Source organism: Vulpes vulpes, unplaced genomic scaffold (genome assembly GCF_048418805.1).
Source record: "Vulpes vulpes isolate BD-2025 unplaced genomic scaffold, VulVul3 u000000644, whole genome shotgun sequence".
NCBI lineage: Eukaryota > Metazoa > Chordata > Mammalia > Carnivora > Canidae > Vulpes > Vulpes vulpes.
Window position 1 is genome coordinate 1,631,011 of NW_027325787.1, and position 27,515 is coordinate 1,658,525.

Here is a 27,515-nt window from a genome sequence, read left to right on the forward strand (position 1 = left end):
CTTGGGTAGGAGCAAACGTGTCATTGGTGGTATTTGTTTGGAAACTGGACCATCATTTGGGGGTGGGGGTGGGGATATACCTGGGATAAGTTAGCGGAGAGAAAATTGGATCTCATGACCTCTATGGTACACTCCAGCACTGACGTCTAATGTCTAATCTAGCAGTGTCCTGAGAGTTGTTGAATTAAAGCTGATGGAATTGAAATCCTACCATTTCTCCAGGTTATTAGGTACCATTGTGACCTCGGGGTGGCTGCCATCCAACGCTGTTGTCTTGCTAGGTGAATTCCAGGAATGGAGGTGGCAGGGTCACCAGCTTCAAGAAGTAGGTTTTTCAGAAAAGCACTGAACCAAGTGAACTACCTTCTGGCTCGCTTGGTCATATCAGTCAGAGGAAAGCAGCAGATGGGGATGTATTCTGTTCTGAAAATTTCTCCCACTCTTGTCTGGCCAACCCACAGACCAGTGTATATAAACAGGAAGATGAGCCCTCCTCTTGCTAAGCAACACTGGTGAATAAGAACGGAATCTAATGACTCTGTCACCTTCCTTCCAAACCAGATGGGCCTTTTCGTCCATCCATTCTCTCGGGGGAGAAAGGAGGCTTAATCCCCAGTGATGTCCTCATTTAGTCTGTTTGGAAGAAGGATCAATTCTTGCAGAATACTTCAGGACTCCGGAATCTGACCCAGGGAAGGATTAAGTAACCCAAACCAAATTTACGTTTTAACATGATGCAGTTGATCTTGAGCAATAAACATGTAGCCTGTCCCTGTCAAGAAGATGCTAAAACCTAAAAGGGCTGGTCAACGAATGTGACTCTCCCCAGACAAAGCCCAAGCAGTGAGGACAGCCCCAAGAGATGACTCCAACACATCTTTCTAGTTTGGCAATCTTCCCTAACGAGGAGGGTGGGGGGTCTGATCAAGCCTTTTCTCATCGTGGGGAACAGGGACCTGGGAGGAGATAGGGATCAGAGGGTGTGATAGTGTCCTGATCACAGGGCTGGGCTCTGTCCTCAAAAGGAAGGGGGCTGAATTAAGTCCCAGAGTGGATCTGCAACAATGTGCTAAAGAGCTAAAGATACTTGATTGAGTCTCAAGAGGAGGGAGAGAAGACCCAACTTCACTGGAGGGCTTCATCCTTTTTGGTTACTGCTGGGTAACCAAGGCCAAATACCCTAATTTCTCTGAGTTTTCCCTAAGAAAGCTGATCCCTGGAAATTCCTGACTCTGTTGGGTATTTCACAGAGCCCTCTAGATCCCCCTGGTGTTGAAAGACCCCCCTTCCCCATAAGGACTACAGCACACTCCAGCTGTGGCTGGTTACTTTATTTGCAGACTCAAGTTTGCTACATAAATCCATTGCACAGTCCAACACACACATACTTGGCATAAAAGAGAGAACAATACAAAAATACAACTCTTGATAAGAAAAGAAACCACCTTCAGCTCATCCCAGTCCATCCCAACGGGGACACCCACGTTTAAGGTCAAAATAGGGGGAAATTTGGGATGAGGAGGCATGGAGGCCTCAACCAGTGCCATTGCCCCACTCGGATTCTGCGCTGGGGCTGGACAGACTTTCCTTGGCAGTGTGGCCATCTCTGCCACCTTCAGATCCAGTCACTTCCTTCTCCAGGAAGGGGAAGAGAAGCTCCTCGGGTTATGGTTGGCTCTCCATAAGGAGCTAGAATAGGGCTACCCACTCAAAGCCAAAGCCGCTTCCCTGGGCACATCCAGCCTCTGGGTACTTCTCATTGGAGGGTAAGAGACTCTGGATAACTCTACCTTTTAGAGAAGGATGGGGGTAGAGGGGAAGAGAGATTCAAGAAGATGTTCCCCTTGGCCTTCCTTTCAGGAGATTCCAGAAATGTTCTGTGGACACCAGCTGGTATCTCCCGATCCCTGGCCCCTCCCAAGGCTCGAGTCCACCTAGCCCCTTGGGCATGGGTGGCTTGAATCCCAGAACTCGGAGGGAAGTCAGAGCTGGCCCCAGCCCGCCCACGAGGAAATCTGAAGGGCTAGCACTTTACGCAAAGGTGGACAGATCCTTGGAGCAACAGGAAGTTCTTCTGGTCCTTGGTATGTTCACCAGGGTGGAGGCTCAACGCGGTCAGGCACAAAGTTGTGGGAGAGATGAGCCCGCGCTGAGCCTTCCAGGACAGAACAAAAGATGGCAGTCAGTCCCCTGGGCTACAGGTGGCCCCATGGGCCCACTCTCACTCTCCAGGTGGTGAGGAGGGCCCCTGGCAGAGGGGCAGCGCTGGAGGACCAAGGAGGGAGGGCAAGCCCAGGGCCACCTCCTCTCCTTGTCCCAGGGGCTATTAAACCACTGGGGAGCTTAACCCCAGGCCTCTGGGCTGAGACATGCTGGAGAACGTGTCTCTGTTCTGTTTTGTTGTATGTGAGAACACGGAGAGAATGCCACGCGCCCCTCTGAACCGGCTCGACACTCCACAGGGTGTGTGGCAGGGGACAAAGGCAGGAACTGGTGGGGGGCGGAGCAATGCTGCCAGCAGGCACATAACCCTCGCCTCAGTGTCATGGCACACAGCTGTCACGGAGACCCTGGCATTTTAACCGTGAACACACTCACGTGCACACACGCATGTGCACACACACAGCGGCTTCCATGTCCAGTGCTTCTGGGCAGATGGAAACGGAAAACTCATTAGACTGTGTGTTGGGAACTCCGTGAGACACGCTGGCCTTAGGCCTCTACCCTGAGCTTTCAGTACTGGCTGTTTAAAAGGCCCACAGGCATGGCCCCAGGGAGCCCCAGGGCGCCCCGGGATCTGTCTTCCACTAGTCCCCGGGCCTGGAGGATCCGCTCAACTCTCTCCTGGAGCTGGGCACGTCCTCTCCCGTCACTCCCTGCACTGTCCCCCCCACGCAGTGCCAGGGCCCGAACGCCTCCCCACCTCCCTTTCCATGCCACCCCCGCCGGTCAGCTTTCCGCAGAGGACTGGGGCCCGCATGTTAACGACCATACAGCCACATGTGTCACCTCCTCGGGAAGCTCCAGGGTGTCTGCACAGGCATCATCTGTGACGATGGCACTGGCAGGTCCTGGCAGGTGCGCACCCGGGTACCCGCTCCCATCTCCCGGTCCCCACCCTTCACGTCCTCACTCTGCACAGGCACCCCTTCCCAGCTTCTCCTGGAGAACCTCCCAGAGGTGACAGTTCACTGTCTTCCCCTCCCCAGAGGCCCAGCAACACCCGGGAGCCCACGGGGCCCACCCCACGCCCCCGGGCTCAGCAAGCCGCAGCAGGCTCCCTGGGACCAGAGGGGTCTCGCCACGGCCCAGGCCCACCATCCCCCGCAGCGGAAAGAGGCTCTGGCTCCTGGCCGAGCGGGTGCGGGCAGTGCCAGCACGGGCCCCACGGGGCCCCCGACGGTGGGCCACCCCCCGGCTAGGCCAAGCCACCCACGGAGGACCCCCCGACTCCGGGCGAGTTCGGGGTCTGGAAGGTCGAGTGGAGCCTGGCCAGCAGCTCGGGCTCATCGCTCTTCCCGGAGGCGTCGGGGGCGCCCAGCGGGTAGGCCTCCCCGGCCCGGCCGGGCCCGGCGCAGCTGAGGAAGGCCAGGCAGGCCCCGCGGAGGCGGCCCAGGTCCCGGTGCGTGGACTCGCTGACGAAGCAGTAGAGCACGGGGTCGGCCACGCAGTTGAAGCTGGTGAGAAGCAGGGAGAAGTGGTAGGCGTTGAAGACGGCCCTGGCGAACTGGCAGCTGGCCTCCCAGAGGCTGCGCACGAGCAGCAGCGCGTGGTAGGGCAGGAAGCAGGCCAGGAAGATGACCACGGTGCTGAGCACCAGCCGCTGGATCTGGTCCTTGCGGCTCTTCTGGGTGCCGTGGCTGCGGCGCACGGCGCGCAGGATGCCGCGGTAGGCGGCCAGCAGCAGGCCCAGCGGGAACAGGAAGCCCACCAGGAAGCGGTAGTAGTTGATGCCGCGCTGCCAGGGCTCCAGCGGGTAGTGCTCGAAGCAGACGCGGTGCCGGTCCTCGTCCTCCACCACCTCCTTGTGCATCAGGAAGTACACGCTGGTCAGCAGCTCCTTGGCCCAGATGAGCGCGCTCACGCCCGCGGCCGCCTTGAGGGTGCGGAACTGGTGGAAGCGGAACGGGTGCGCCACGGCCAGGTAGCGGTCGATGGAGATGCAGCAGAGGAAGCCCACGCTGATGTAGATGTTCTCGTAGAGGAGGATGCCGCACACCTGGCAGGACAGGTCCCCGTGCGACCAGTGGTCGTGCTGCAGCACGTACTGCAGCCAGAAGGGGAGCGAGCAGATGTAGAAGAGGTCGGCCAGCGTCAGGTTGCACAGGTACACGCCCAGCTCGTTCCGGGCCTTGATCTGCAGGTAGCCGAAGTAGAGCGACAGGCAGTTGGCCGGGAAGCCCACCACCAGCACCGCCACGTAGACCACCGGGGCCAGCGTCTGGTGGATGGTGTGGTCGATGGTGCACAGGGAGTTGTTCTCGGCGGTGGAGTTCCCCATCTTCGGGCCTCGGGGGCCTCCCCGCTTAGGGGCTCAGGGATCGGCCTGGGGCTCGACCGCCATCGTGTTCAGAGGCTGTGGCTGGAGCTGGGCAAAGGCTGGGCCTCCTTGGCGGTGGGTGACCAGCCCCTGAAAGGTAAAGGCAGGGGAGGCTCAGGATACATAAGGGCAGCTACCATTATGTAGCACCTGCTGTATGTCAGGTGCTGTTCTCAGGGTCTCCCTTAATTGAGAAGATGGACCAACGCCAACCCAGCTAGACTGTCTGGTTCACGGTCTTGGTCACACACTAAGACACTCAACCGTGGTTTTTGCCTCCCTAACCCTCTTCCCCAGCTCCCCATCCCTTATTCATTTCCCCTGGTATCTCAGGGCAGTGAGCAAGGCTGGGAGCTCTTGGGAGCACAAACTCCTCCCGGGCCCCCCTCTCTACATGCGACGCTCCAGGTAAGATCAATCGCAAGCCACACACACAGTGAGGGCCCAACCACTCTCCCTACCACCACACTAGGCATCATTCACATTTTTCCTACTTGCTCCCAGGAACTCTGAGGCCACAGTCCCTTCTGGGGGCCTTTCCAGACAGCCCCAAAGAGGCCCAACCTTGCCTTGTCCTGTGGTGCTCTGGCAAGACACAAAGACCGTGCTTCCCATGGGGCATTGCCTCGATTCCGGGGCGCTCCTCAGGAGGTGCCGCCTCACGACCTGTCCATCGAATTGAGGACCCAAGGCGAGGTCCTCAGACACGAGCACCCTGCTGGGGTGAGCCCTGTCCAGGCTATGCACATGGTTCCCCCTCTCTGAGCACCCATATCCTCGTCTGTGATGTGGGCGTGGAAACACCTGCCCTTGGGTCAGTGTCAGGGCCCCGTAAAAGGATGGATGCCAAAGTCACGGCATTGTCTTGCTAGAGGCAAAGAGGCAGGGGAAAAGACGGTGGTCTTACACTCGTGAGAAGTTCACGTTGTCAAGAATTTAACAAAGAGAAGGCGCCTGCTATGTATACAGGCACATCTGAACAAGACAAAATAAAGATTTCTGTTGTAAGCCCTCATTAGAAATTAATCTATCAAAATGAAAGCCCTAAGCTACTTTTTTAAAAGATTTTTATTTATTTATGAGAGCGAGCGAGCAAGCGAGAGAGACAGAGAGAGAGAGAGAGAGAGAGAGAGTGCATGATCAGGGGCAGGGGCAGAGTGAGAAGCAGACTCCCTGCTGAGCAGGGAGCCTGACCCGGGGCTCAACTCCAGGACCCCAGGATCATGACCTTAGCTCAAGGCAGCTGCCTAACTGCCTGAGCCACCCAGGCACCCCCTAAGCTACTCTATTAATTGAACCTTCTGGCTCCACTGAAAAATAGCATTGCATCTAAATCAGGACTTTTCAATTTTTCTATTTAAGAATCATCCTCCCAGCGGGCCTCATTAAACACTTTGCTCCCCCTGACCACCTCCTTTCCATGAAATTTTAATTCCCTAGACACACGACACACCTGTTTACGTGCTGTGGCCCTTTGAAGGGTGACACATCATTGTAATAGCTAAGATTCTCCTCACCCCACCCACTATCCAACGTCACCCCCCTGCCTTCAGAATGTACAGTCTCCGTGGTCGCAAATTCTGAATTTGCCACATGTGCCTCCAATAGTGCCTGGCTCTTCATGGGCACCCTCAAACACTTCTGGAATGAATGAGTGATTGCCACTTCCCCATTTGACAGGTGAGGAAACCAAGGTTGCCCAGAGCCAGGCTGAGGGAGGAAGCATATACATTAGAAATCAGGCCCGGGGCTCCCGGGTGGCTCAGCGGTTGAGCGTCTGCCTCTGGCTCAGGGAGTGATCCTGGGGTCCTGGGATCGAGTCCCGCATCGGGCTCCCCACAAGGAGCCTGCTTCTCCCTCTGCCTGTGTCTCTGCCTCTTTCTCTGTGTGTCTCATGAATAAATAAAATCTTTAAGAGAAAAAAGAAAGAAACCAGGTTTCCTTGCTCCAGGTCCAATCCCCCCCGGCCCCCTGCCAGCCGGTCCCCCCACCTGAGACTCACTCCCAACCTCTCAGCCTCAAGAAGTAGAGGCCTCCCGGTGGGGCTCAGCTCTCCATCCTCCTCCCCAGGACACAGCCTGGGGTCTCAGTGATGGTGGTGGGGGGAGTGCTTCTTCTTGTTCTTAATTGTGGTTAAATCTATATAACATAAAATTCACCACATTAATCATTTTTAGGTGCCCAGGTCAGCAATGCAAAGGACCTTCATACTTGTGCAACGAGCACCACTAGCCGCCTCCAGGACACTCCCTTCTTCCCAAACTGAAACTCTGTCTCATTTAAACACTAAATCCCCATCCTCCTCTGCTCCCCAGTTCCTGGCACCCACCACTCAACTCTCCATTTCTGGGAATCTGACTATTCTAGGGACCTTGTATAAGGGAAACAGTTCCGGGCTCGTCTTTTTGTGACAGGCTTATTCCACTTAGCGAAGAAATGTCCTCGAGATTCATTCATGTTGCAACATATCACAGAAGTTCCTTCCTTTCTAAGGCTCAATAAGATTCTATTGCAAGTATTTGCCATATTTTGTTTTTCCATTCATTAGTCGATGGACACTCGAGTTGTTTCTACCCTACTTATTGGCTATTGTGAATAATGCTGCTATGGACATGGAAGGTTGGTATCTATTTGCGTCCCTGCTTTCAGTTCTTTTGGGTAGATACCCAGAAGTGGAATAACTGGATCATATGGTAGTTCTATTTTTAATTTTTTGAGGAACTGCTATTCTGTTTTCCACAGCAGCTGCACCATTTTACATTCCCATCAACAGCGCACAAGGGCATTTTCTTGTTTTTTGTTTTTTGGTTTTTTACTTTTTGGGTTTGCTTATATGTTTTCATGGTGAGAGGAAGGGGAAACGGGTGGCTGAGCCCCACAACCCCAAAACTCTGCAAGCAGCCCAGCGCATCAAACTTCGGCTGCACTCACCTTCCACTCACCAGCCCTCCTATCCCTGCATCCCAAGCCCAACCCTGTGGGGCCAAACCCCCCGCTGGCTTCCATACGAGGAAGTAGATGCCCACACAGGTCCCCGACAGTCCCCAGGAGCACCTGCCCAGGACAGTGCCCATCTCTGCATTTACCTCAGGTGCTCTGCAGTCCAGATAAAGTCCACCCACAAGAAGATAAGATTCAGGGGATCCCTGGGTGGCTCAGCGGTTTAATACCTGACTTCCGCCCAGGGCGTGATCCTGGAGACCCCGGGATCGAGTCTCACATCGGGCTCCCTGCATGGAGCCTGCTTCTCCCCCTGCCTGTCTCTGCCACTCTGTGTGTGTGTGTGTGTGTGTCTCATGAATAAATAAATAAAATCTTAAAAAAAGAAGAAGAAGAAAATAAGATCATTTATCAGCACAGACCCCCAGGTGCTAACAAAACAGGGTGAAGGGAGCCATCGTGGAAAAAAAAAAAAACAGGTGCTCTCAGGTCTTAGGAATTCACTGAAAGTCACCAGGCTGAAGCCTATTGTTTACTAGCGGTGAGTGTACGTGGGGGGTGGGGGCACCGTGGAACGTGGGGGTTGGTGCCAGGGCAACAGCTTGTCCCTTCCTCTTTCCTAGGCCAGCAATAATCAAATTTGGGCAACCAAAGTAAAAAATAGTCAAGCCTGCAGGGCCAAGAAGAAACATTTACTATGTTTAGATTAAAGCACCTCCTACGTTTGCTTGTAGCAAGAAAAGAGGATTTGGGTGTTCCACAGCAGTGGTTTTCGAACTTGGGTGCTTCTGAGTCACCTGGAAGATTTGTTTAAAACAGATTATTGAGCCTCACCTTTAGAGTTTCCAAGTCAGTGGGTCTGGGGTGGGGCTGGGGAGTTTGCCTCACGCTCCTAGTGGCGTCGGCGCACTGGCCCACGGAGCGTACTCTGAGCAGCAAGGCTCCCGGAGGTCCAGAAGGCCTGCGATTTGGCTCCTGGTAAGGGGCAGGGTAAGTGTCCAGATAACATGCATTCCCAAGCTGGGGAGCAGAGGTGCGTGAGAGGGAAATTGAAAACCTAGCAGAACCTTGTGGGCAGAGCCAGGATACAGTAACCTGCTTCAGTCTCTCGAGAAATAGTGACCAGAACTGTCAGGGTACTTATGCCCCATATTTGCCAAATCTTTTATGGTTTACAGAGCATTTCATGTCTGCCCTCCTCTGTCTTCCCAACAGTCCTGTTCTTTCCCCCATTTTAGGGATGAGGAAACCAAAGCCCAGAGAGATGGGGTGGCTTGCCCAAGAGTCCAGTTTCTCTGTTTCTCCCACCCTCAGGTAGCCTCCAATCTCATAGAACAGGAGCTATCACCTGAGACAGGGTACGGTGGTGCCGTGAGCATCCCTCACACTCACATTTAATGTTGGCTTGTACTTTTCACTCCACGCCCATCCTCTGTGGAGAGCATGCCCCTGTGGTTTCAACCCCATCTGTACTCTGATGACTCCCAGCAGGTGGATAGTGGACACAACTAGCATCCTGCTGCCTCACTGGACCTGCTCAGTGAGCACCCCCCCAACTCCCATCATTTTCTGCACTAATCTGCTCTCAGAAGGGGCATCTCTACCTGCCCAGTTGAATGGCTTTTGGCTTCTTTCCTCATCTTCATCCAAAGCATCCAATTAATTACTCAGTTCTAGCATTCTCAATTCCTAAATATTTCCCCCAACAGTCTTTTCCTCTTCTGTTCCCTCACCAATGCTCTAGATTGGCTTGGTCAGGAATTCATCCTCAGAATCAGTACAATGGCCTCCTATTGGACTTTCTGGCTCCCTCTTACTGCCCTTTAAGCCATCCTCTAAAATGCAAATCTAATGTAATCATTCCTACTTCAAATCCTTCAAAGGCTCTCCAACCTTCCATCCACCCATCCATGCATCCACTCAACCATCCATCCATCCATCCATCCATACACCCATCTATTCATTCACTTATCCATTCACACAACAGATACTTATTGAGTATCTGTTGCATGGAAGCCATTGTGCTAGACAGTCACTTAGTGTAACTCAAGTTGCTTTTCCTCTCCTGGGACAGTGGTGAAGACAGGTGAAGCCAGCTCCTGAGGAGAGCATGGGATTTTAAGGGAGTTCATAGGAGGTACCCTGACCCAGCCAGAAAAGCCTTCCTGAGCAGCCAGTTAGGCTAAGACAGAAGAAGGGGGAAGGGCTGCCCAAGCAGAGGGGGGTTTCTGTCTGTGGAAACAATGTGTGCAACAGGCTGAATATGAGAGAGGTAATTGGCACTTTTGGAGAACTGAGAGTAGCTTGGCATGACAGGGTCTAGGTAGAGTAGCTTGGCATGAGAGGGTCTAGGTAGAGTAGCTTGGCATGACAAGGTCTAGGTAGGAGGAAGCAGAGCCAGAGAGGAGACAAGAAGCTGGAGAAACTGACTACTATTTAGAAGGGAGGTAGGGTCGGGGAGCCCAGTCAGGGACAAATCTGAGATGTTCCTCAGCACTTGATCCTGAGGTCTCAAAAATTATTTATAGGTGGATGGAGAGGTGGAGAGGTAGGCAGGTGGGTGGGTGGACAGACGGAGGGGCAGGTGGATGAGGGGGTAGATGGATAGATGAGTGAGTGAATGGACGGAAAGATGGATGAATGGGTGAGTAGCTAGATGGGTGGCTTTGAGGTTGGGTGCTGGGACAGCAGGCATATCATTAATAGAAAAGAAAGAAGATTCATTGTGGCCTCTCCTCCAGCAGCCTGGCACCTGCTCTGGCCTCTGGAGCTGGTCAGAGACTCCAGCTTGATCACCCAGGTTTTTTTTTTAAGATTTTATTTATTCATTCATGAGAGACACACACAGAGAGAGAGAGGCAGAGACACAGGCTGAGGGAGAAGCCGGCTCCATGTGGGACTCAATCCTGGGTCTCCAGGATCATACCCTCGGCCAAAGGCAGACGCTAAACCACTGAGCCACCCAGGGATCCCCAGATCACCCAGGTCTTATCATCACAGTCAGCCTCCCCTTCTACTGCTTCCCAAGGTACCCCCGGTGGAAACTACGCCTTGCGAGGGGTGTCCTTTCTCAACCTGGTCCCCATAGGAAACCTGCTCCTCATAAATCAGGGGACACAGTGGGTGCAGAAGTGATATGTAAATGGGAAAACCCAGACAGAATGGCAGAGCCAAGCCACATCGGCAGAGAGCCCTCCGCCGGCCGGGGGCCCTTGTGTGCACACGTTCTTTCCACACCACTCTCACCGGGGCTCATTTTACAGACAAGGAAACTGAGGCTCAGACAGGTGAACTGACCTGCATAGGACTCGAGTCATGACGGAGTAGGCCAGGTTTTGAACTCAGATGGGCCCAGGCTCTCTTCCGCGTCACGTTCTCGTTCCGTCTGTCACGATTACCACTGAGCGCCAGTGTCACCGTCCACCTCGGGGCTTCTCCGAGCCCCAGTCCTCAGATGCTCCACGAGCACCCTGGGCTGAGGCCTGTGCTGGCCCCTCCGCCAGCAGAACCCCGTGTGCACCTGGTCCTGCAGATGCCCAAGCAGTGGGGGTCGGGGCAGAGAACCGACACGAGGGCCCCTGTGTCCCCCTGCCACCCCGAGCCTCATCATCCGGCTGAGAAGCCGGAAGGCTGTATATGCAAGACAGCCCAACACCTAAAAGCGAATCTGGATACAGACGCGCCTCAGCACCATCTCCTGGGACTCTAACCACCACAAGAGATCAGTCCTGGAAGGAAGGAAGCGCCCCCTGGACACCAGGCCAGTGTCGTGCGTTCCTGCCAGAGGGCGGAGGCGCCTGCCGCTGGCACTGAGCGGCAGTGTAGACGGTGATCTCATCCCCGCGTCTGTTCCGAGGGCCGCTCGCACGCACTTACCCACGAGCCCGGGTTTCCTGCAGGCCCAGCTTCCCTGCCCCTCGGAGCCCTTCCCCACGCACGCGGTCAGAGCCTCACATTTACCTCCCTCTGGGACAGCCCTCCTTCCCCCACCTTGCTCCCAAATAAATATCCTCCCTCCAGCAACAATGGCAGGGAGACAGTGTCACCTTTACAACCCTCGTAACTGCCTCCAAGTTGGGTGGCTCCGAAGCCAGTGGGGCTGGCACTGCCGTTCCTTGCGCAGAACCCGGTGGCTCAGGTTCCCACAGTAAGCTGGGTGGATCCGAATCCCGAACCTGGCACCACGGCACGAGTTGGTTCCCTTTTCAGCTCTTGTGACCACAAGCCACCGTCAGAACCCACCTGACGTTGTAACCGAGCACGCACAGGCAGGGTGCACACGCAAGCACGCGGCCGGAGCGGCCGGAGAAACCAACTTCCCCGGAGCAGTACTCACCCTGCTACTTGCCGGGCACCCGGATCATCGCTATTAGGTTTTCTAAAACGCGGATCGTTAGCTACTAAATGGGTTTGTCGACCCATTCATGAGTCATGCTCCTCCGTCTGAACACAGCTGGCACGATGCCCCGCCTGCTTAGCCTGCAGACCCCAGGAGGGCGGCCAGGAGGAGCAGCAGGGAGCCGCAGCCCAGCGGACCTGGTGCTTCTCTGTCCACCCGGCTCTGCCCTCAAACCTCCAACAGCCCGGCTCCCCGCAGCCGCTCCGGGAGGCCTGGGGGAGGAGACTGGACCCACCTTGCGGGGACTGGCGGACGCCCTGCAGCCGGCCGGGCTTCCCCTCGGAGATTTTCCATAGACCACACCTCCCAGCCCGGGCTTAGAAAACCCCAGCTGGAGGCTGCCCGTTGGAGCCGAGGGAGAATCATGTGAACTCCGATCCGGTATCAGGCTGGGCGGTTGCCGAGGAACACTCCCCAGCCAGGGATGGGAGCGGGGGAGTGCTCCCTCCACGCATCCTCCTCCCACAGGGGGCAGGGCGACCCCTCACCGGATGGGGAAGCCTGAGTCAGAGGCAGGAGGCCCGGGGAGTGGGGAGGGGGGATGCTGGAGGAGCCCACCCATCAGACCACCTTGAACACCCACAGGACACCAGCAGAGGGGCTGCGGGATGCTGAACCCCCTGCCCCCCGGGGGTCCTTGCTTGAGCCGTTCAGGCAGCTGGAATCTACTGTGGACACCGGCAGCAACGCCAGGCCACGGGCAAGGGCAGGGGAAGATGATTTACACTCCCGTCCCCAGACTGATTCTGCTGCGGAGAACCAACATGTGGGTCAGTGGGTCACACCTCACCTAAGAAAATACCTGGGGAGCTTACACAGACGAATCCTGCTGCCCCGGCCCTACCTCACAGGAATTAAATCACACTTTCTGGAGGCCAGGTGCAAGCACCAATGTTTTTAAAAGGTCTCGGGACAACTCCAGCGGGCAGCCAGGTGGAGGAGCACTCGATGTGGTGGGTAGGCAAGCTGGATCCTGTTCTGCAGGCCAGCAGAGCCAGGGCCCCGGAGGAAGGTTCTGGGCTAGGAATCAGGCAAGCGTCAGTGTTTGGAAGCAGCGTGGCCCAGAGCAGGGAGCCAGCAGGGCTCAGGACTCGTGGGGTCCTCCATCTCTCAGGACCACATATAGAACTTTCTTGGTGCAGCTGAACTGAAAGGACCCCTGGAGGTTACCCAGCTCAGCCCCCTTGTTTTATGAGCAGGGAAAGTCAGACACATGGGGGCAAAGGCCCTAGGCCGGGACCTTAAGCTAAAGGATAGAGCCGCGTTCTTGAAACGTGCTGCTGACTTCTGGCACGGTGCTAGGTTGGCAGAGCTTCCTCCCTTGGACACCATCTCCTCGGAAGCTGCTCAGGGGAGGACTGCCGGAGCCAGAGAGCCAACATCCGCCAGTCATGGGAGTCCCCAAGCAAGTGCAGGTGCTCACCCCAGTGGGTGATCTATGGGACTCACCCTCTCCGGAGGGTGGATCACTCTAGTCTTTCGGGGGGACTATTTCGGTAGGGGTCTCAGGAAAAAAAATCCCCTTCTGTGGGGCCTGAGCCCTCCAAGCAAATGCTTCTATGTCAGCTGCTACAAGGCTGCACCTCATGATGGCGTGCTAGTGCGTGTGTAGACGCACATGCTCCCCAGCCGTGGAAGGTGGCTGGTGTTCCCTCCTGTCGCAGGAAGGAACGGGTGGGTGACGAGTTCCCGGTCAACTTACTAGTGAGTGGCGACCGGCGGATGCCTCTAGCTGTCTCTATGGGGTGGTCCAGCCTAACAGGGCACACAGGCACAGACTGGCCACACCCGCAGGAACCACTGACCACACTGCACACCCTCCGTCCCCCAGGACCCCCGCCCCAGGAGCTGCTCCCCTCTGCAAGCGATATGGACTGTATCTCACCTGGAGCGGGGAGCCTTCCTCTCTGCAGGGCCGGAGAGCCCCTCTTCCTCCCTGGAGGAGTTTGGGACTGCAGGTGGAGGACTGGTGCTTACTCTAGATCAACTCAAATCAGCTGAGCCCACATCCTCTAAGACACCCACTCAGTAAGAGAAAAAAGGAGCCCATGCTGTGCTCTACTTTGGTGCCAAAATTTTTCTCTTTAACCCAAAACAAGAAAGAAGGACTAGGAACTGTAATGACACCAAGCATGGAGCAGCGGCCTGAGGGGTCCTTGGGATCCCATGACTTTGGCTACCCCAAACCTCACGAAATAGACCTACACCTAAGTACAAAGTAATGAGTTTGTAATAAAAACATGGCCTCAAGAGAGGCCCCTGGCCTGTCTCCCCACCTCCCGCCCCCATTCACACTTCCTGTCCTCAAGCCCAGAGTGGCAGTATCTTGCAGCTGCCACTGAGCAGAGCAGGGAATTAAGTGAAAGGCAAGGTTGCCTGAGCTCTGGGGGCATGGTGACCTCACAGGGGCTGCCAGGGTCCACCTTGGTGGCTCCTTCCATCTGGAAAAGACATAAGGCCAAAGCGGTGCCAAGCCTGCCAACTGTCCCCCTCTCAGCCCTCCAAAACAACAGCCAGGAAGCACTGTGGGGCCCCTAGTAGAATGGAAACCCCCAGAATGTCAGACTGAGCCCTGGGAAACCCTGTCTGCCCCCAGCGTAGACCTCTACTCCGATGACCCTGGCTCTGAAGGGCTGGTGGACTTTTCTGAGCCACAGGACCATAGGCCACAAGGCTCTTGGGCACCCACTTGCTCCTACAAGTCCAGGAAACCTGAAAATCAGATGGAGGACTGTGGAGTCCGCCCTGGGCTGGTGGCCCCATGCAAGACCTCCAGTACATGACAGCAAACCCAAGGGCACGGGATGAAGGATAAGAGCACAGGCTCTGGGCCAGACTGCACAGGTCCAATGGCACTGTCTGGCTATGGCTATGTGACCTTGAGAGATGGCACAGCTGCTGACCAATGGCCTTCTATGAGAACCAAAGGAGATGAGGTCCCACAAGTGTCCAGCACCTCGTAGGTTCTTGGCATTAGTCAGGATACAGTTATTTACCCTAGAAAGAGTAAAGGGAGGGCAGGCCCTGGTGAGGTGTTTACTATGGTGCGCTACCTCGTTCCCATGGCTACTCTACCAGTTTGGGGCTAGTTGGGGTAAAGACCTCGGAGGCTGCCCAAGGGCTCTAACAAGCACAAGAAGTATCTTATCATGAGCCATCTTTGACGGCAGGACCTTCCTGACTTGTGTCTTGAAGGCCAGCCTTGGCCTTCCCCAGGCCTTCTTCGTTGGCATAGGCTTACGTCGGAGGAGCCCATGCAAGGTGCCATGTTGCTGCAGGTTCAAAGATGGCCACATGTGAAGTCAAGGCGGCTTCAAGGACCAAGAAAAGAACCAGCAGAGAACCTCCCAGAGCACCTGGCACCACAGCCCTGGTGGAGTCAGGGAAGAGGTGGGAACCACTTAGGATCAAGGAATGTAGTCATTGCCATTTGGGGAGCATGAGCTTAGCACTGGTATGAGCACCTTTCAGATGCTTCCTGTTTTAACTTTTGCACCCACCGTGTGAGGCACGGTTATGCCCATCTTCTAGGTATAGGGAAATGGAGACTCAAGAGTGCTAGGAACCTTCCCGGGGTCCCCTCACTGGGAAAGAGCAGAGCTGTTTGACTCCAAAGACTCTTGACCATGGTATGAATTTCAGTGTTGCTGCTGGAGCAAGTTGCCACCAACCTAGTGTTGTAAGGACAACACAGATTCCTTGTCTTGTAGTCTAGTGGTCAGAAGTCTGACATTGGTGTCCCTGGGCTGAAATCAAAGTGTTGGCAGGTCTGCGTTCCTTCTGGAAGTTCTAGGGGAAAATCCGTTTCCTTCCTTTCTCCAGCTTCTAGAGGCTTCCAACATTCCTTGGCTTTCAGCCCCTTTCAACTCCCAAGACAGCAGTGATGGGTTGAGTCCCTGTCACGCTGTGTGACTCTGGCCTCTGCTTCCAGCCTCACATCTCCTCTGACTCTGATCCTGCTGCCCAACTCCTCCACTCCTAAAGACCTCTGTGATCGTACCGGGTCCACCCAGATAACCCAGGACAGTCTCCTTATTTAAAGGTCAGCTGATTGGCAAGCTTGATTCTATCTGCTACTTAATTTCCCTTTGCCACATAAGGTGACATATTCACAGGCCCTGGGAAATATGATGTAGATGTCATTGGGAGGCATTACTCTGCCAACCATGCCACCATGTGGCACTTATTAAAAACCCTCTAGAGCAACCGCTTCCCAAATGTTGGTGTGAATTTCCCAGGAATCTTGTTTACGTGCAGATTGTGGCTCAGTAGGTCTGGGTGAGTCCTGAGCTTCTGCACTTCTAACAGGCCCCCAGGCCCCTGAGCCAGGCCTGTCTCTGTCTCTCCTGTAGGCCCATGTGCCCAGTACCTTGCTGCCTGAGGGTCTGGCATTAATAAGTGCTTGATAACTGGAAGTGGGGGCAGCTGGAGCTTGGGGCTGCGGGGTGGAGGAGGTAAGGAAGGAAGCAAATACCTGGGCATGGTCTCCCACCCCCACCCTGAATCCTGGACAAGGACTAACAGGAAGCAAGAAGGGAGCGCCATGGAACCAAAGCCATGTGGCCCAATCAGTAGAGCCACCTGTGAGGGGTGGTGATTTTGACAGAGCTTGTGGGCAGGGGTGGGCTTGGAGCTGGGCCCTGAGAGGGGAGGACAGGCAGGATGGGCAGCAGGTGGTGGAAGTGGGAAGAAGGAGAGAAGGCCCCAGCAGCCCTTGCTCTGAGGCCCAACACATGGCCCACCCACTTGCTCGCCTCTTCTCCTTAATCTTTGAGGCCAAATCCCCCCTCCGGTCAGTGCTGCCCACAAGTCTCCCAGCTGAGCTTCAGGAAACCTGCATCCAGGCCCTGCCCTGGATTTGCTGAATCAGAGTCACTCAGGGATGAGGTCCAAGAGCCTGCACTTTGAGCGATTCCTTTGGGTTTTTCTGACGCACACCAAAGTCGAAGAACCACAGCCCAAATGCCACCTCCACCACCTATCCCTCCCTGGGTTCTTTTTGTCCTTCTTTGGCCAACTTGAGACTTCCGAAAGATGAGGTCTGAGTGTTTCACCGCCGTGACTGCCAGGGAGCTGGGGCCAGGGCTCCTCCTACAGACACAGGTGCCCAGTGAGCTCCAAACAACAAGCAGGTGTGGACAAGAGGACGGGTTGGGGGGGGGGGGTGGCTTCCATACTTTGAGTTACCACTATGTGCGAGGTGCTGTGCATCCCAGAGCCTTGATGTTGCCTCACAACAACCCTCAAAGGTAAATATTATTATCCTGGCTTCACCACCAAAGAGACCAAGGGTCACAGGGCTGGCTCGTGGCAGCACTGCTATTCGAGGTAAGTCTAAATTAAGTATATTTTCATAATTACCAATCCAATGCATGGGAATCTGTATGATTATCTGATCGTGTCCATCCCCCCTTCTAGACAGTAAGCCCCATGAGGAAGGAGGAGCTCAGTCTGTTTTCAGGGAGGATGTGGTATGGCCCAAAATAAATGCACAACAAAAATGTGTTGAATGTTCGAATGAATAAATGGACCTAAAATCCATTCCTTTCAGTAGCTCAGTGTGGCTGAAAGTGAAGTCAGGAGCTAATAGACTGGGGCAGACAGTCAGGTTCTGGGATAAGGCAACAGGAAGAGGATTGGTTTTAACTGAGAATGTGGGTGGGTGACCATGTACGAAAACACAGTACAGTGGAAACCTACGGCTGAAGAGAGAGACTTTGGTCTCTCTGAGAAGGTCTCCACTGTCTGGGACAGCCTTCCTGCTGGAGCCAAAGCATAAACTACAGACCTGAAGGTTGCCATAGTGACTCGCCGGGGCCTGCAGCCCTCTCTGGCCTCCTGCCTCCCCACCCACGGTACTCCAACCCATCAGCTAATAACCTAATAATGTAGGACAACAGTCACTCTAAACACCCAGGCAGCAACCCTCTTGAAAAACAGATTTCTCTAGAGAACTGAGAGCTGCATAGATGCTCGTTACACTCAGCCTGGGCCACCTGCTAAATCTATTTCTCTGAATCCAAATTACCCTCCTCCTGGCTTCTCCCTCCTGTTTTAAAGACAAGAGGTTGGCAGAACTGGTGATCGAAACCTCAGATGTTCCGGGGAAACAGACACTAGAGAAGCCACAATATAGCACGCCTGCCCTGTCAGCCTGGAATCAGGCCCAGGGAAGGGGATACTCACCAAAACAGGCTCTGTGATAAGGCCCAAGTGAGGGATATGTCCGGATCTCTGCTGATCTTCTCTGCAAAGTTAAATTAATTTGTCACTGTGTCATCGAGAAAAAAAAAAGGCAAAAGCACAAGGGAAGGCTTTCAAGTTGTGGTAGAGTCAAGATAGTTGGAAATTATTTGATAGTTTTCTCATTAAGAGAAGGGGTCTAAGTCCCCTCCTCCTGAACCGTGGTGGCCTCTGTTACTACTTTATCAATAGAATAAAGTGGAAGCCACATTGTGCCAGTTTCTGAGTCCAAGTCTGAAGAAACTGGAAGCTCCCACTTCCCATCAATGGGAAGAGTTGCTCTTGAAACCTGGGTGCCATGCTGTGAGGAGGCCCAAGCAGCCTCATGGAGTGGCCCCATTGAGAGGAACAAAGAACCTGGCCAACGGTTGCAGCTGATGGCTAGGATCCAGGGCTTGTCACATGAGTGTGGGATCTGGGAAGATCCTCTTGCCCTAGCTGGGCCCTATTGGCAGGTGGTGCAAAGGGCAGAGACATGCCGTCCCCACCAAAACCTGCCCAGATTGCACATTCCTGAGCAAAATAGATGAGTGCTGTTTTTTAAGCAACTGTCTTCAAAGTGGTTGGTTAAACGGCAGTAGATAACTGGAACGCAAGTATTCTTTTGCTTCAAAATCAGGAAAGGGCTTATCACGTGCTGGATTCATTCATACTGTTATTTTAATTTCTGTAACAACTTCGTGAGATGGGTATAAATAATTTGCATTTTTTTCCATGAGCTACTAAGGCTCAGAGAGGGAAGGTGGCTTGTTTGAGACGAGTCAGCTAGGAGGGATAAAACGTGTTTTCTGCTGATTGCTATTGGGCGAGAGTCTTCTCTCCCTACAGTGTGCACTGTACCCCAAATGGGTGCAACACAAGGGTAACAACGATATTTATAGCTAACGTTTAGGGGGAACCGCAAGGCTCTCAAGGCAAGATCTTCACTTGCACTATCTCACAACAAGCCTAGGAAGCAAGCTCCACTATCATGCCCATTTCACAGAAAGTGACACCGAGGCTCAAAACACAGGGTAACTGATTTGCTTACAGTGATAGGTGTAATAAGGGAAAAGGCTGAGACGCCGACCGCACTCATCTGGCTCTGGAATGGCTCTCAGCGGCAGAGGCCGGGGTCTACTGCGCCCACACGGCTCCAGAGTGGCATCCTGCTAAGCACAAGAAGCTCACCTGTGTGCAAGGCGGGGTGGGGGTGGGGGCGGGCAAAACCAATCACAGCATCTCAGATTCGGACCATTCTCGCATCTCTTTTGTCCTCACACCGCCTCACCACGCTTTCAGGTGGTGGCCGCAGCCAGTAGGTATTTCTGCACAGAGCCCTGGCCACAGGAAGCGACCTGCCTGCCCTGGGTCACACAGTCTCTGGTTCCGAGTCAGGGCTCCGTCCTCTAGTCCTGCTCCTAAACCCCAACCTCCTCCCTGTGCCATTTGGCCGCCGCATCGCTGTTCCCCAGCTCCCTCCCCCCATCCATCGCCGGGGCCCTGCAGCGTCCCGACACCCGCCCTTCACGGAAGGCACGCGGCGCGGCTCTGGGAAAGGCGGGCCTGGCCACGGGAGTCTCTGGGCCACCTGTGCTGGCCCAGCCCCGGGAAACGAGGTGTTAGCTTCTGTGCGAGTGCGTGCACGCGCGCGTGTGTGCTGGTGTGTAATTACCGGGTGGCCACGGAGGCAGCGACCGCGGGCAGACACACGCCAGCCCAGAGGGGCCCGGCCGGCGGGCGCTCGGCACAGGCGGCGGGCGGGCCTGGCCGCAGCCCCTGGGCCCCGCGTCCGCTGGGCGCCCCCACCCCGCGCTCCTCCGGCCGCGACCCCGCACCCGCACCAGCCCCGCCCCCGCGCTGGCCCCGCCCCACCCACGCGATCCCCAGCACTAGCCCCGCCCCCTCATTAGCCCCCCTCCTCCCCGCCCCGCGGTCCCTCCCGCACCAGCCACGCCCCCGCGATCCATCCCGCGCTGGCCCCGCTCCCACAGCCCCGCCCCCACGGTCCCTCCCGCACCAGCCCCGCCCCCACCTCCTCCCCGCCCCCGCGGTCCATCCCGCGCTGGCCCCGCCCCCACCCCACCCACGCGGTCCCCAGCACTAGCCCCGCCCCCTCATTAGCCCCGCCTCTCCCCGCCGCAAGGTCCCTCCCGCACCAGCCCCGCCCCCACCTCCTCCCCGCCCCCGCGGTCCCTCCCGCACCAGCCCCGCCCCCGCGGTCCATCCCGCGCTGGCCCCGCCCCCTCCCCGCTCCGCGGTCCCCCGCCCCCTCCCCGCCCCCGCGGTCCCTCCCACCTTAGCCCGGCCCCGCGCACCTACACCTGGTTGGACCCACGGCCCGCGGCGCCGCCGGGAAGGCGCGGAAGTGGCCGCCAGTGCCGAGGCCCCAGGCCGCCGTCCGCCAGCGGAGCCCTGTGCGCTGGGGACCCCCCCGGCCGTGGGGACAGGAAGAAGCCCGGCGGGGGCACGTACCTGCGCGGTGGAGGGCGGGCAGCCGGTCGCAGTCACCCCACGCTTGGCCCGCGCCCCCGCCTGGGGCCGGCGCGCAGCAGGCAGGGTGGGCGCTGCGTCCTCGGGTTGCTGGCAGGGGCGGGGCGCGAGCGCCGGCGGGGCCGGTTCCTCCTCCTTGCGCCCCGATTTCCCCCATCTCCCCCACCCCCGGCCGGCACACCCAGCCCTGCCGTCCCTGCCCTGCCCTTCACTGCCCGCAAGCCACAGGCCAGGCGCCTGCCAGGAAGAACCGCAGTCGCCCAGACCTGCCCCAGAGGCACAGCACCCCCACCCCAACCCCCCCCACCCCCGCCGCCACCGCGTCCCCAGCACAGGCTCCGGAGCCGCCACGTGTGGGCTCAGACTGGCCTTGGCCGCAAGAGGACGAGGGTCCCCCTCAGCCACACCCCTGGGTAGGCTGACAGGAGAGCCGGCCGAGCACCTGTCTCTGCTCCTCACAACCTGGGCGCCCGCGCATCTGCGGCTCGGGTGGACGCCCTGGGGCGCTGCTGCCCTGGGCCTCCCTCCTCCCTGACCTCCTCTCCCGCCGCCCAGGGATCTGCATTTAGGCTCCTGCGCCCAGGCTCCCTGCCCCGGTGCCTCCCAGCCTGGGTGCCCCGGGGCCCGGGTGGTGCACACAACAGCAGGACGTCCTGCCCGGTTTGCTGAGAATTCAGGGAGGCCTGATGGCCCTCTGCGTGCCCTGCACCCCGCATGCCCAGAGCAGTGACAGTAGCCAGGCTTGCCACTTGAGCACTTACTGTGTGCCAGGTACTGTGTGAAGCACTTAGTGGCACAAGGCTCATTTGATCCTCACCAGTGGGTTGGGTACATGCTGCCCATGGGGGGATGAGGCACAGAGAGGCCGAGGAACAAGCCCAAGGTCACACAGGTGATAGGTGGAGGCACTGAGACTCAAACCCAGGCAGGGGAGCCCAGAGCCAGCATCCGCCCCAGGCTACCTTTAGCTGCTCCTTGTGTGCTCTGCTCTTCCACAGCTGCCTACCTGAATTCTAGCCCCCCCCCCCATTCAAAAGCACTCCTGTCCCTGTCCCCTGCCCTCCAGCCCCAGTCTTTAGAGCCTGCTCACGCTTTCTTGGCTCCCCCCAGTCTGTACCCTGTCAGCTAGGCCCCTTCCCAGCATCTCCGCACTGTGCACTGGGGCCACTGGCACACAGCATCCCTCTGCGGGACACTCAGTCCTGGCCCAGCACCTGATTCTGGGGGGGGAGCACCCCGCCCCTGCTTGTGCAATGAGTGGAGAGGGTCGCTGCAGGCATGTGCAGAATCTTGTGCCATGGTCACCAGGACCACTGGGCCCAGGTTAGGATGCCGGGCAGCCGGATAGCGGGCAGCAGAGGCAAAGAGAGAAATGGACGTCTCACCTTCTCCTAAGCCCTCTGGGTGACTCAGCCCCTCAGTGAGTCTCTGGAGGGACATGGGCAGTGGGCAAGATGCCCCGGCTGGGGAGGTGGGGGGGGCAGGGGAGGCCGGCGAGGCGGGGGAGCAAGCACCTCCCTGCCAGCTCTTCTCAGAGGCTGCATCAGCCCCTTGCGAGGGTCCTCATTTTGAAACCCCTCCTTCTTGCAAAATCTTCACAGATGGAGTTTTCTGGATTGACTATTCATGCCATAAAAACGCACATCTGCTTCTTAAAGATCGCTACCCTGAGACTAGTTGTTAAGAGTTCGCCTTCAAAAGCCAGGGTGCCTAGTTTGAGTCCCAGCTCTGCTACCTGCAGCAGGGAGGGTGACCTTGGGTAAGTCCTTCCACCCCTCTGTACCGAGTTCTTCATGTGCAAAATGGGGACAGGGCTTCAAAAGGTGGTTGATTTCATGACTAAATCACGCAAAGCCTTCAGCTTGACACCTAGCAGATATTAGGGTTCAAGGAAGGCTCGCTGTTACTGTCCCCTCTACAGACCCTCTTTATGAGTCTCTTACCGTGTCCCTAGCACTTCTGCCCGGTGTCTCTCTGAATTCCAACAAGGCGTTTTATCCTTTCCACTTTACAGAGCAGGAAACTGAGGTTCGGCGAATTACCCGAGGCCACTCAATCCTGAGTGTCTGAACCAGGAGCTGAATAGGCTCCTAACTGAAGCTGCTTCTGACAACAATGATCCTCCTAGCTCCCCAGGAGAGAAGTGGGGTGTTGTAAAGCCTATCACCAATCGCCAAATCCAGGACCCCAGCTCCCGAGGGTACATACAGCGTATGCCGTTTAGACAGTTTATTACAAAATGAATCCTGTCCGGGCTGCCGTGATGCACGATTCCGGCCGGGGTGGGAGGAGGAACACACACCGTAACTTATCAGATGGCGGCCCCCTCTCCCTGCCTTTTCTTAGCACGCGGGCTCCTTGCAGATCTCCAAACACAGATCCTTTTACAAGTGTCAATACTCTCCAATTAATATGAGCTCCGTTTGGATTCAGGCTCCACTTTTTAGAGATGAGAACAGCGTGGCACCTCCCACTTGTTACTTAAAGATCCCAACTTGGCCAGAACTCGGCATCTCTGGCCGTGCTCCCCTCAAAAAGATGCTCGAGGGCAGCCCGGGTGGCTCAGCGGTTTAGCACCACCTTCAGCCCAAGGCGTGATCCTAGAGACCCGGGATCGAGTCCCACGTCGGGCTCCCTCCATAGAGCCTGCTTCTCCCTCTGCCTGTGTCTCTGCCTCTGTGTGTGTGTGTGTGTGTGTCTCATGAATAAATAAATAAAATCTTAAAAAAAAAAAAGATGCTCGATTTAGAGAAGCAAAGAGAGGCATCACATTGCCTACAATGTCACCTTTGGGCTAGACTTTGCTGTGTCTCTTGGTGTTACCCCATCGAGTCCTCGGCAGGGGTGGCAGGGTTCGTTCTTTTGTAAATAAAAGCGGGCATTGGCCTTGCAAACAACAAACAGCTCACTAAGTTAAAATGAAGCATGTATTGTTTTCCAGAACCTTCCTGGTCCTAGGGAATGGCAAATTATGGCCCACGCTCATGAAATGCTGATTTGAGACACGGCACTAATAACCGGCTTTCTTGCCCATAGCAATCATCTCCCACAACGGGCTGGACTCCAGAGATGCGGGCAGAATGTCTCCATACCTGGCCCAGGTGACGTTTACGTCCACTGCTGCTTTTCTAGTCTCTCGTGGGTTTTTGGTCTCAGCATCTGGATTCCCCTGTGTCTGGTTAGGGAAGCACCTGCAGGTGCTCAGAAATGGCAAAAGACAGGATGAATGAAAGAGGCGATCGCACCAGGGTCGGAAGTGTGCCGAGGACTTGTTTTTATTTTATTTTATTTATTTATTTATTCGTGAGAGACAGAGAGAGGCAGAAACACAGGCAGAGGGAGAAGCAGGCTCTGTGCAGGGAGCCCAACGTGGGACTGGATCCCTGGTCTCCAGGATCACATTCTGGGCTGAAGGTGGCGCCAAACCACAACACCCCCCCCCCCCCCCCCCCCCGCTGCCACTGCTGAGGACTTTTTATCCATCCATCCCGATCCACCCTCCACCTGCCTCCATCCTGCTGCTTGGGTGGGATCCCCGCTTCCCTCGCCCCCAGGCTGGGCCCGTGGGAAGCACCCACTGAGGTCCGAGGAGGGCCAGAGAGGGGAGGGGAAGGGGTATTTATCCCCTGCCAGGGTCACGTCAGGTTGGCTGCCTCCCATTAGCTCCTGCGGGAGTCCTGCCCTGCCCTTCGCTCTCCTTCCTCCCGCGTGGGCAGTGCGGCTGCCCTGAGACCCCGTCCTGCACCAGTTCCCTGAACCCTGCCCACGCCTCTGCAAAGCGTCCCTGTTCCCTGGGCTCGGTCACCGGGCTGGGCCTCTGCTTCCCGCCAGACCCTGACCGCCCCCAGTGGGCGACCGGGGGCATCTCTACTGTACATGCTAAGGGAAGACTATGCACACGGTTTAGAATGTGCACAGATGATTGACTTTTAAGAAATGACTGTTTTTCCAGTTTGTTGTAATTAGCACAGCTGGCCAGCCTCAGAGGAACTCTGCCTGGATCCCCTGAATAACAAGGTCCCTGCTTCTCACTCTGCTCTGGCGCCAGCTCCTCGTGGCCCCTGCTCAGTCCCGGGGCCTCTGCCTCTTGCAGATTTTCCTCGGTCCCGAGCTTCCTGTCACGGTGAGCCTCCTGGCTGCTCATTTTGGAGCGTACGTCTCTCCTTTTGAGAAGCACTTGCCACTGTGGAGTCAAGCCGCTCCCTGGACAGTTTCAAGCAGCAAGAAGTTGGTTGTTCTGAGAATTATCATTTCCTGGCATCAGCTACACTCTAGCAGGCTTGGGCCTGAACTGATTAATCAGACTGACCTGAGTAACACAGGGTTGTTTCCTCTCCCACTCATACCTCGGCTCTCAGACAGAGTATGACTAATGTGGCCACCTGAAGGCAGGAAACTCTGAGACTGGTGGGGAGGGACCGCAAGCCCAGATGAAGTGTGAGCACACACATGTGGCGAGCCGGGGAAACCCTGTTGCATGCCTGGCCAGACCGCAGACTTCTGGAGCACCCCTTCAGGCTGAGCTTGCTCAGGCTCAGGCAGTCGGGAGTGGCGGGGGGGGGACATCTGAACGCCTGGGTTCAAATCCCAAACCCGTAGCTTTCTGGTTGGGAGAGCTCCGGCAAAGTTTTGCAGTCTCCCTGTGCCTGTTTTTCCTCCTTTAAAAATGGGGGTACTAGTGAAGGTCTGTGTAAGAATGAAATATAAAAGTGCTCTCAAGAAACCAGAGGCCCAACCTAGCAGGTACAAAGAGAGCAGACTCTGCTGGGAAGGTACAAAAGGGGCTTGGCCGACCAAAATAGGGTGGGCCAGGCTGGGGCCGGCCTCTGCTTTGGGCCTCCTGCTTATGGACTGAATCTTGGCTGGGCCTTGGAACATGACTTCTCGACTTGGCCTCTCCCAGGCTCTGTATCCTGGCAGGTAGACTGGAGGTGAGAGTGGTGTCAGGCCCTGTGGCCCCAAGGTTAGGAGGATGCACACGGTGGAGCCAGATTGCCCAGTGCAAATCTCAGCTCTGCTATTCTGCCAAACTATTTCATCTGTCAGTGTCTCACCTGTGCAGTGAGGCTGGTGACAGTGGCTCCCACCTACCTCAGAGTGGTGTGGAAGGTGCTCAGCACAGTGCCTGGCTCACAGTGAGTGTTCAGTAAATCTCAGTGACCATTAATACACCTCCAGCCACAACACGCTCTGACCACCAGGACGGAACAACGGCAGCCAGAACGATGCCCATGTCCCAATCCCTGGGACCTGTGACTATGTTGTCACATAGTCATGGCAAAAGGGACTTGGCAAAAGGGACTTGGCAGTGGCATCTGGTGGTTCAGTCCATTGAGCCTCTGGCTCTTGGTTTGGGCTCAGGTCATGGTCTCATGGGTCTTTCATGGCAAAAGGGACTTGGCAGTGGCGTCTGGTGGTTCAGTCCACTGAGCCTCTGGCTCTTGGTTTGGGCTCAGATCATGGTCTCATGGGTCATGGGATCAAATCCTGTGTCTGGCTTTGCGCTCAGCTTGGGGGGGGGGTGGTCTGCTTGAGAGTCTCTCCCTCTGCCCCTCCCCATACTCTCCGCAGAGTATGCTTGCTCTCTCTCTCTCTCAAATAAATCAATCTTTTAAAAAAGAAAAGAAAAAAGGAATGGGCCACGAGTATGGCTCCGTGGGTTGGACTCCGGGTTTTGGCTCAGGTTGTGATCTCGGGGTCCTGGGATTGAGCCCCTCGTCTGGCTCACTTCTCAGGGGGAGCCTGCTTGTCCCACCCCCTGCTCTCTTTCTCTCTCTCAAATGAATAAATGGATCTTTAAAGAAAAACAACTACCAACAACAGGGATGATTCATTTAAGGATCTTGAGATGGGGAGAGAGTTCTGAATATTCCATGGGGGGAAAGACACAACCAGCAACAGTCGGCTTTGAAGATGGGAGCCAGCCACCAACCAGGAAAGGCAGCAGCCCCTAGACGCACAGAGGAAGTGAGGTGGGGTCTCCCCTGAGGCCTCCAAAGAAGCTCCACTGTGGCCGCGGCCCGAGGCCCATCCTGACCTCCAAAACCGTAAGACTAAATTGCTTTGTTCTAAGCCCCTAAGCTCATAATTGGTGCAGCGGCACCGGGGCCTCACACAGCCGCCCAGACCCCAGCCCACACCTGCACCCTGGAAGGAGGGCCACGCCCATCAGTCCACAGGAGCTATTAAGCATCCACGGAGTCACCATACTGCTTGGGGTGGTGACCACACGGGACCATGGCACGGACCATCCCGGGGGCACAGGGAGCACCAGGGATTGACTATCCCAGAGCAGGAGAGCTCGGCCTGGGCTCAGTGGGTTGAAAAACTCCTCCTGGAAAAGCTGGACCCTCGAGCAGGGCCGGTGGAAGGTGTAGGGTTTGCGCAGGTAGGAGGAGGAGGAAGGAAAGGCATCGCCGGAGGGGGCCCAGCAGGACCAACGTCAAGGGGGTCACCCCGTTATTCACACATCTGTTCAACACCGGGGCTCTAGGCCCCGTGGCCAGGGGCGGACACCTGGATAGAGAAGTGAGTGCCCCAGACCTGGTGGCGCTTCTTAGGAACTTATGGTTGGGATGGAAGCCAATACCCATGAGGTAAAGCACGACAACCCTTAGAGCAGAAGTACAGCTGGCTGAGGAGGCACATGGTGGGGGGCTTCCTGGAGGAAGTGGCCCTTCAGGGGCTGATAAGCGGAAGGCCTGTTCTGTATCACTTAGGCTCTGTATTCAGTAGGTGCTCGCTGGCAGGAGTGCAGCCACGTATTTCTTGTTCCCCATCCAACTCTCTCTTAACCTGTTTTACTGCACTGAGGAGAAAGTCCTAGCTGGGGGTTAGTGTGTCTCTACTTCCTAATTCTCGCTAATCTCCCTAAACTAGGGAGCTGCCTCGGGTGTGCCCTGCAGGCGACAGGTGCTTATG

The 27,515-nt window shown here is 56.2% G+C and overlaps 1 protein-coding gene across 8 annotated transcripts; it reads right to left on the reverse strand.

Annotated features, from left to right (window-relative positions):
• Nucleotides 1-1,316: 1,316 nt before the first annotated feature.
• GPR68 (G protein-coupled receptor 68) lies at nucleotides 1,317-20,710 on the reverse strand. 8 transcript variants are annotated; one of them, XM_072745588.1, is made up of 5 exons: nucleotides 20,577-20,697; nucleotides 19,153-19,270; nucleotides 18,066-18,126; nucleotides 10,778-11,006; nucleotides 1,317-4,630 (listed from the first exon to the last, which is right to left on the reverse strand). In XM_072745588.1, the coding sequence occupies exon 5, from the start codon at nucleotides 4,499-4,501 to the stop codon at nucleotides 3,419-3,421; it is 1,083 nt and encodes a 360-aa protein (XP_072601689.1). In that variant the 5' UTR covers nucleotides 4,502-4,630; nucleotides 10,778-11,006; nucleotides 18,066-18,126; nucleotides 19,153-19,270; nucleotides 20,577-20,697; the 3' UTR covers nucleotides 1,317-3,418. The 8 variants fall into 8 exon arrangements, with proteins under 8 accessions (XP_072601689.1, XP_072601690.1, XP_025838327.1 ...); XM_072745589.1 differs by lacking the exon at nucleotides 19,153-19,270 and having other exon boundaries at nucleotides 20,577-20,710; XM_025982542.2 differs by lacking the exon at nucleotides 10,778-11,006 and having other exon boundaries at nucleotides 19,153-19,292; nucleotides 20,577-20,701.
• Between the last annotated feature and the right edge of the window lie 6,805 nt (nucleotides 20,711-27,515).

Coding starts and splice junctions, on each gene's coding strand:
- GPR68 (XM_025982545.2), bottom strand. CDS start 4,501: ATGGGGAACTCCACCGCCGAGAACAACTCCCTGTGCACCATCGACCAC.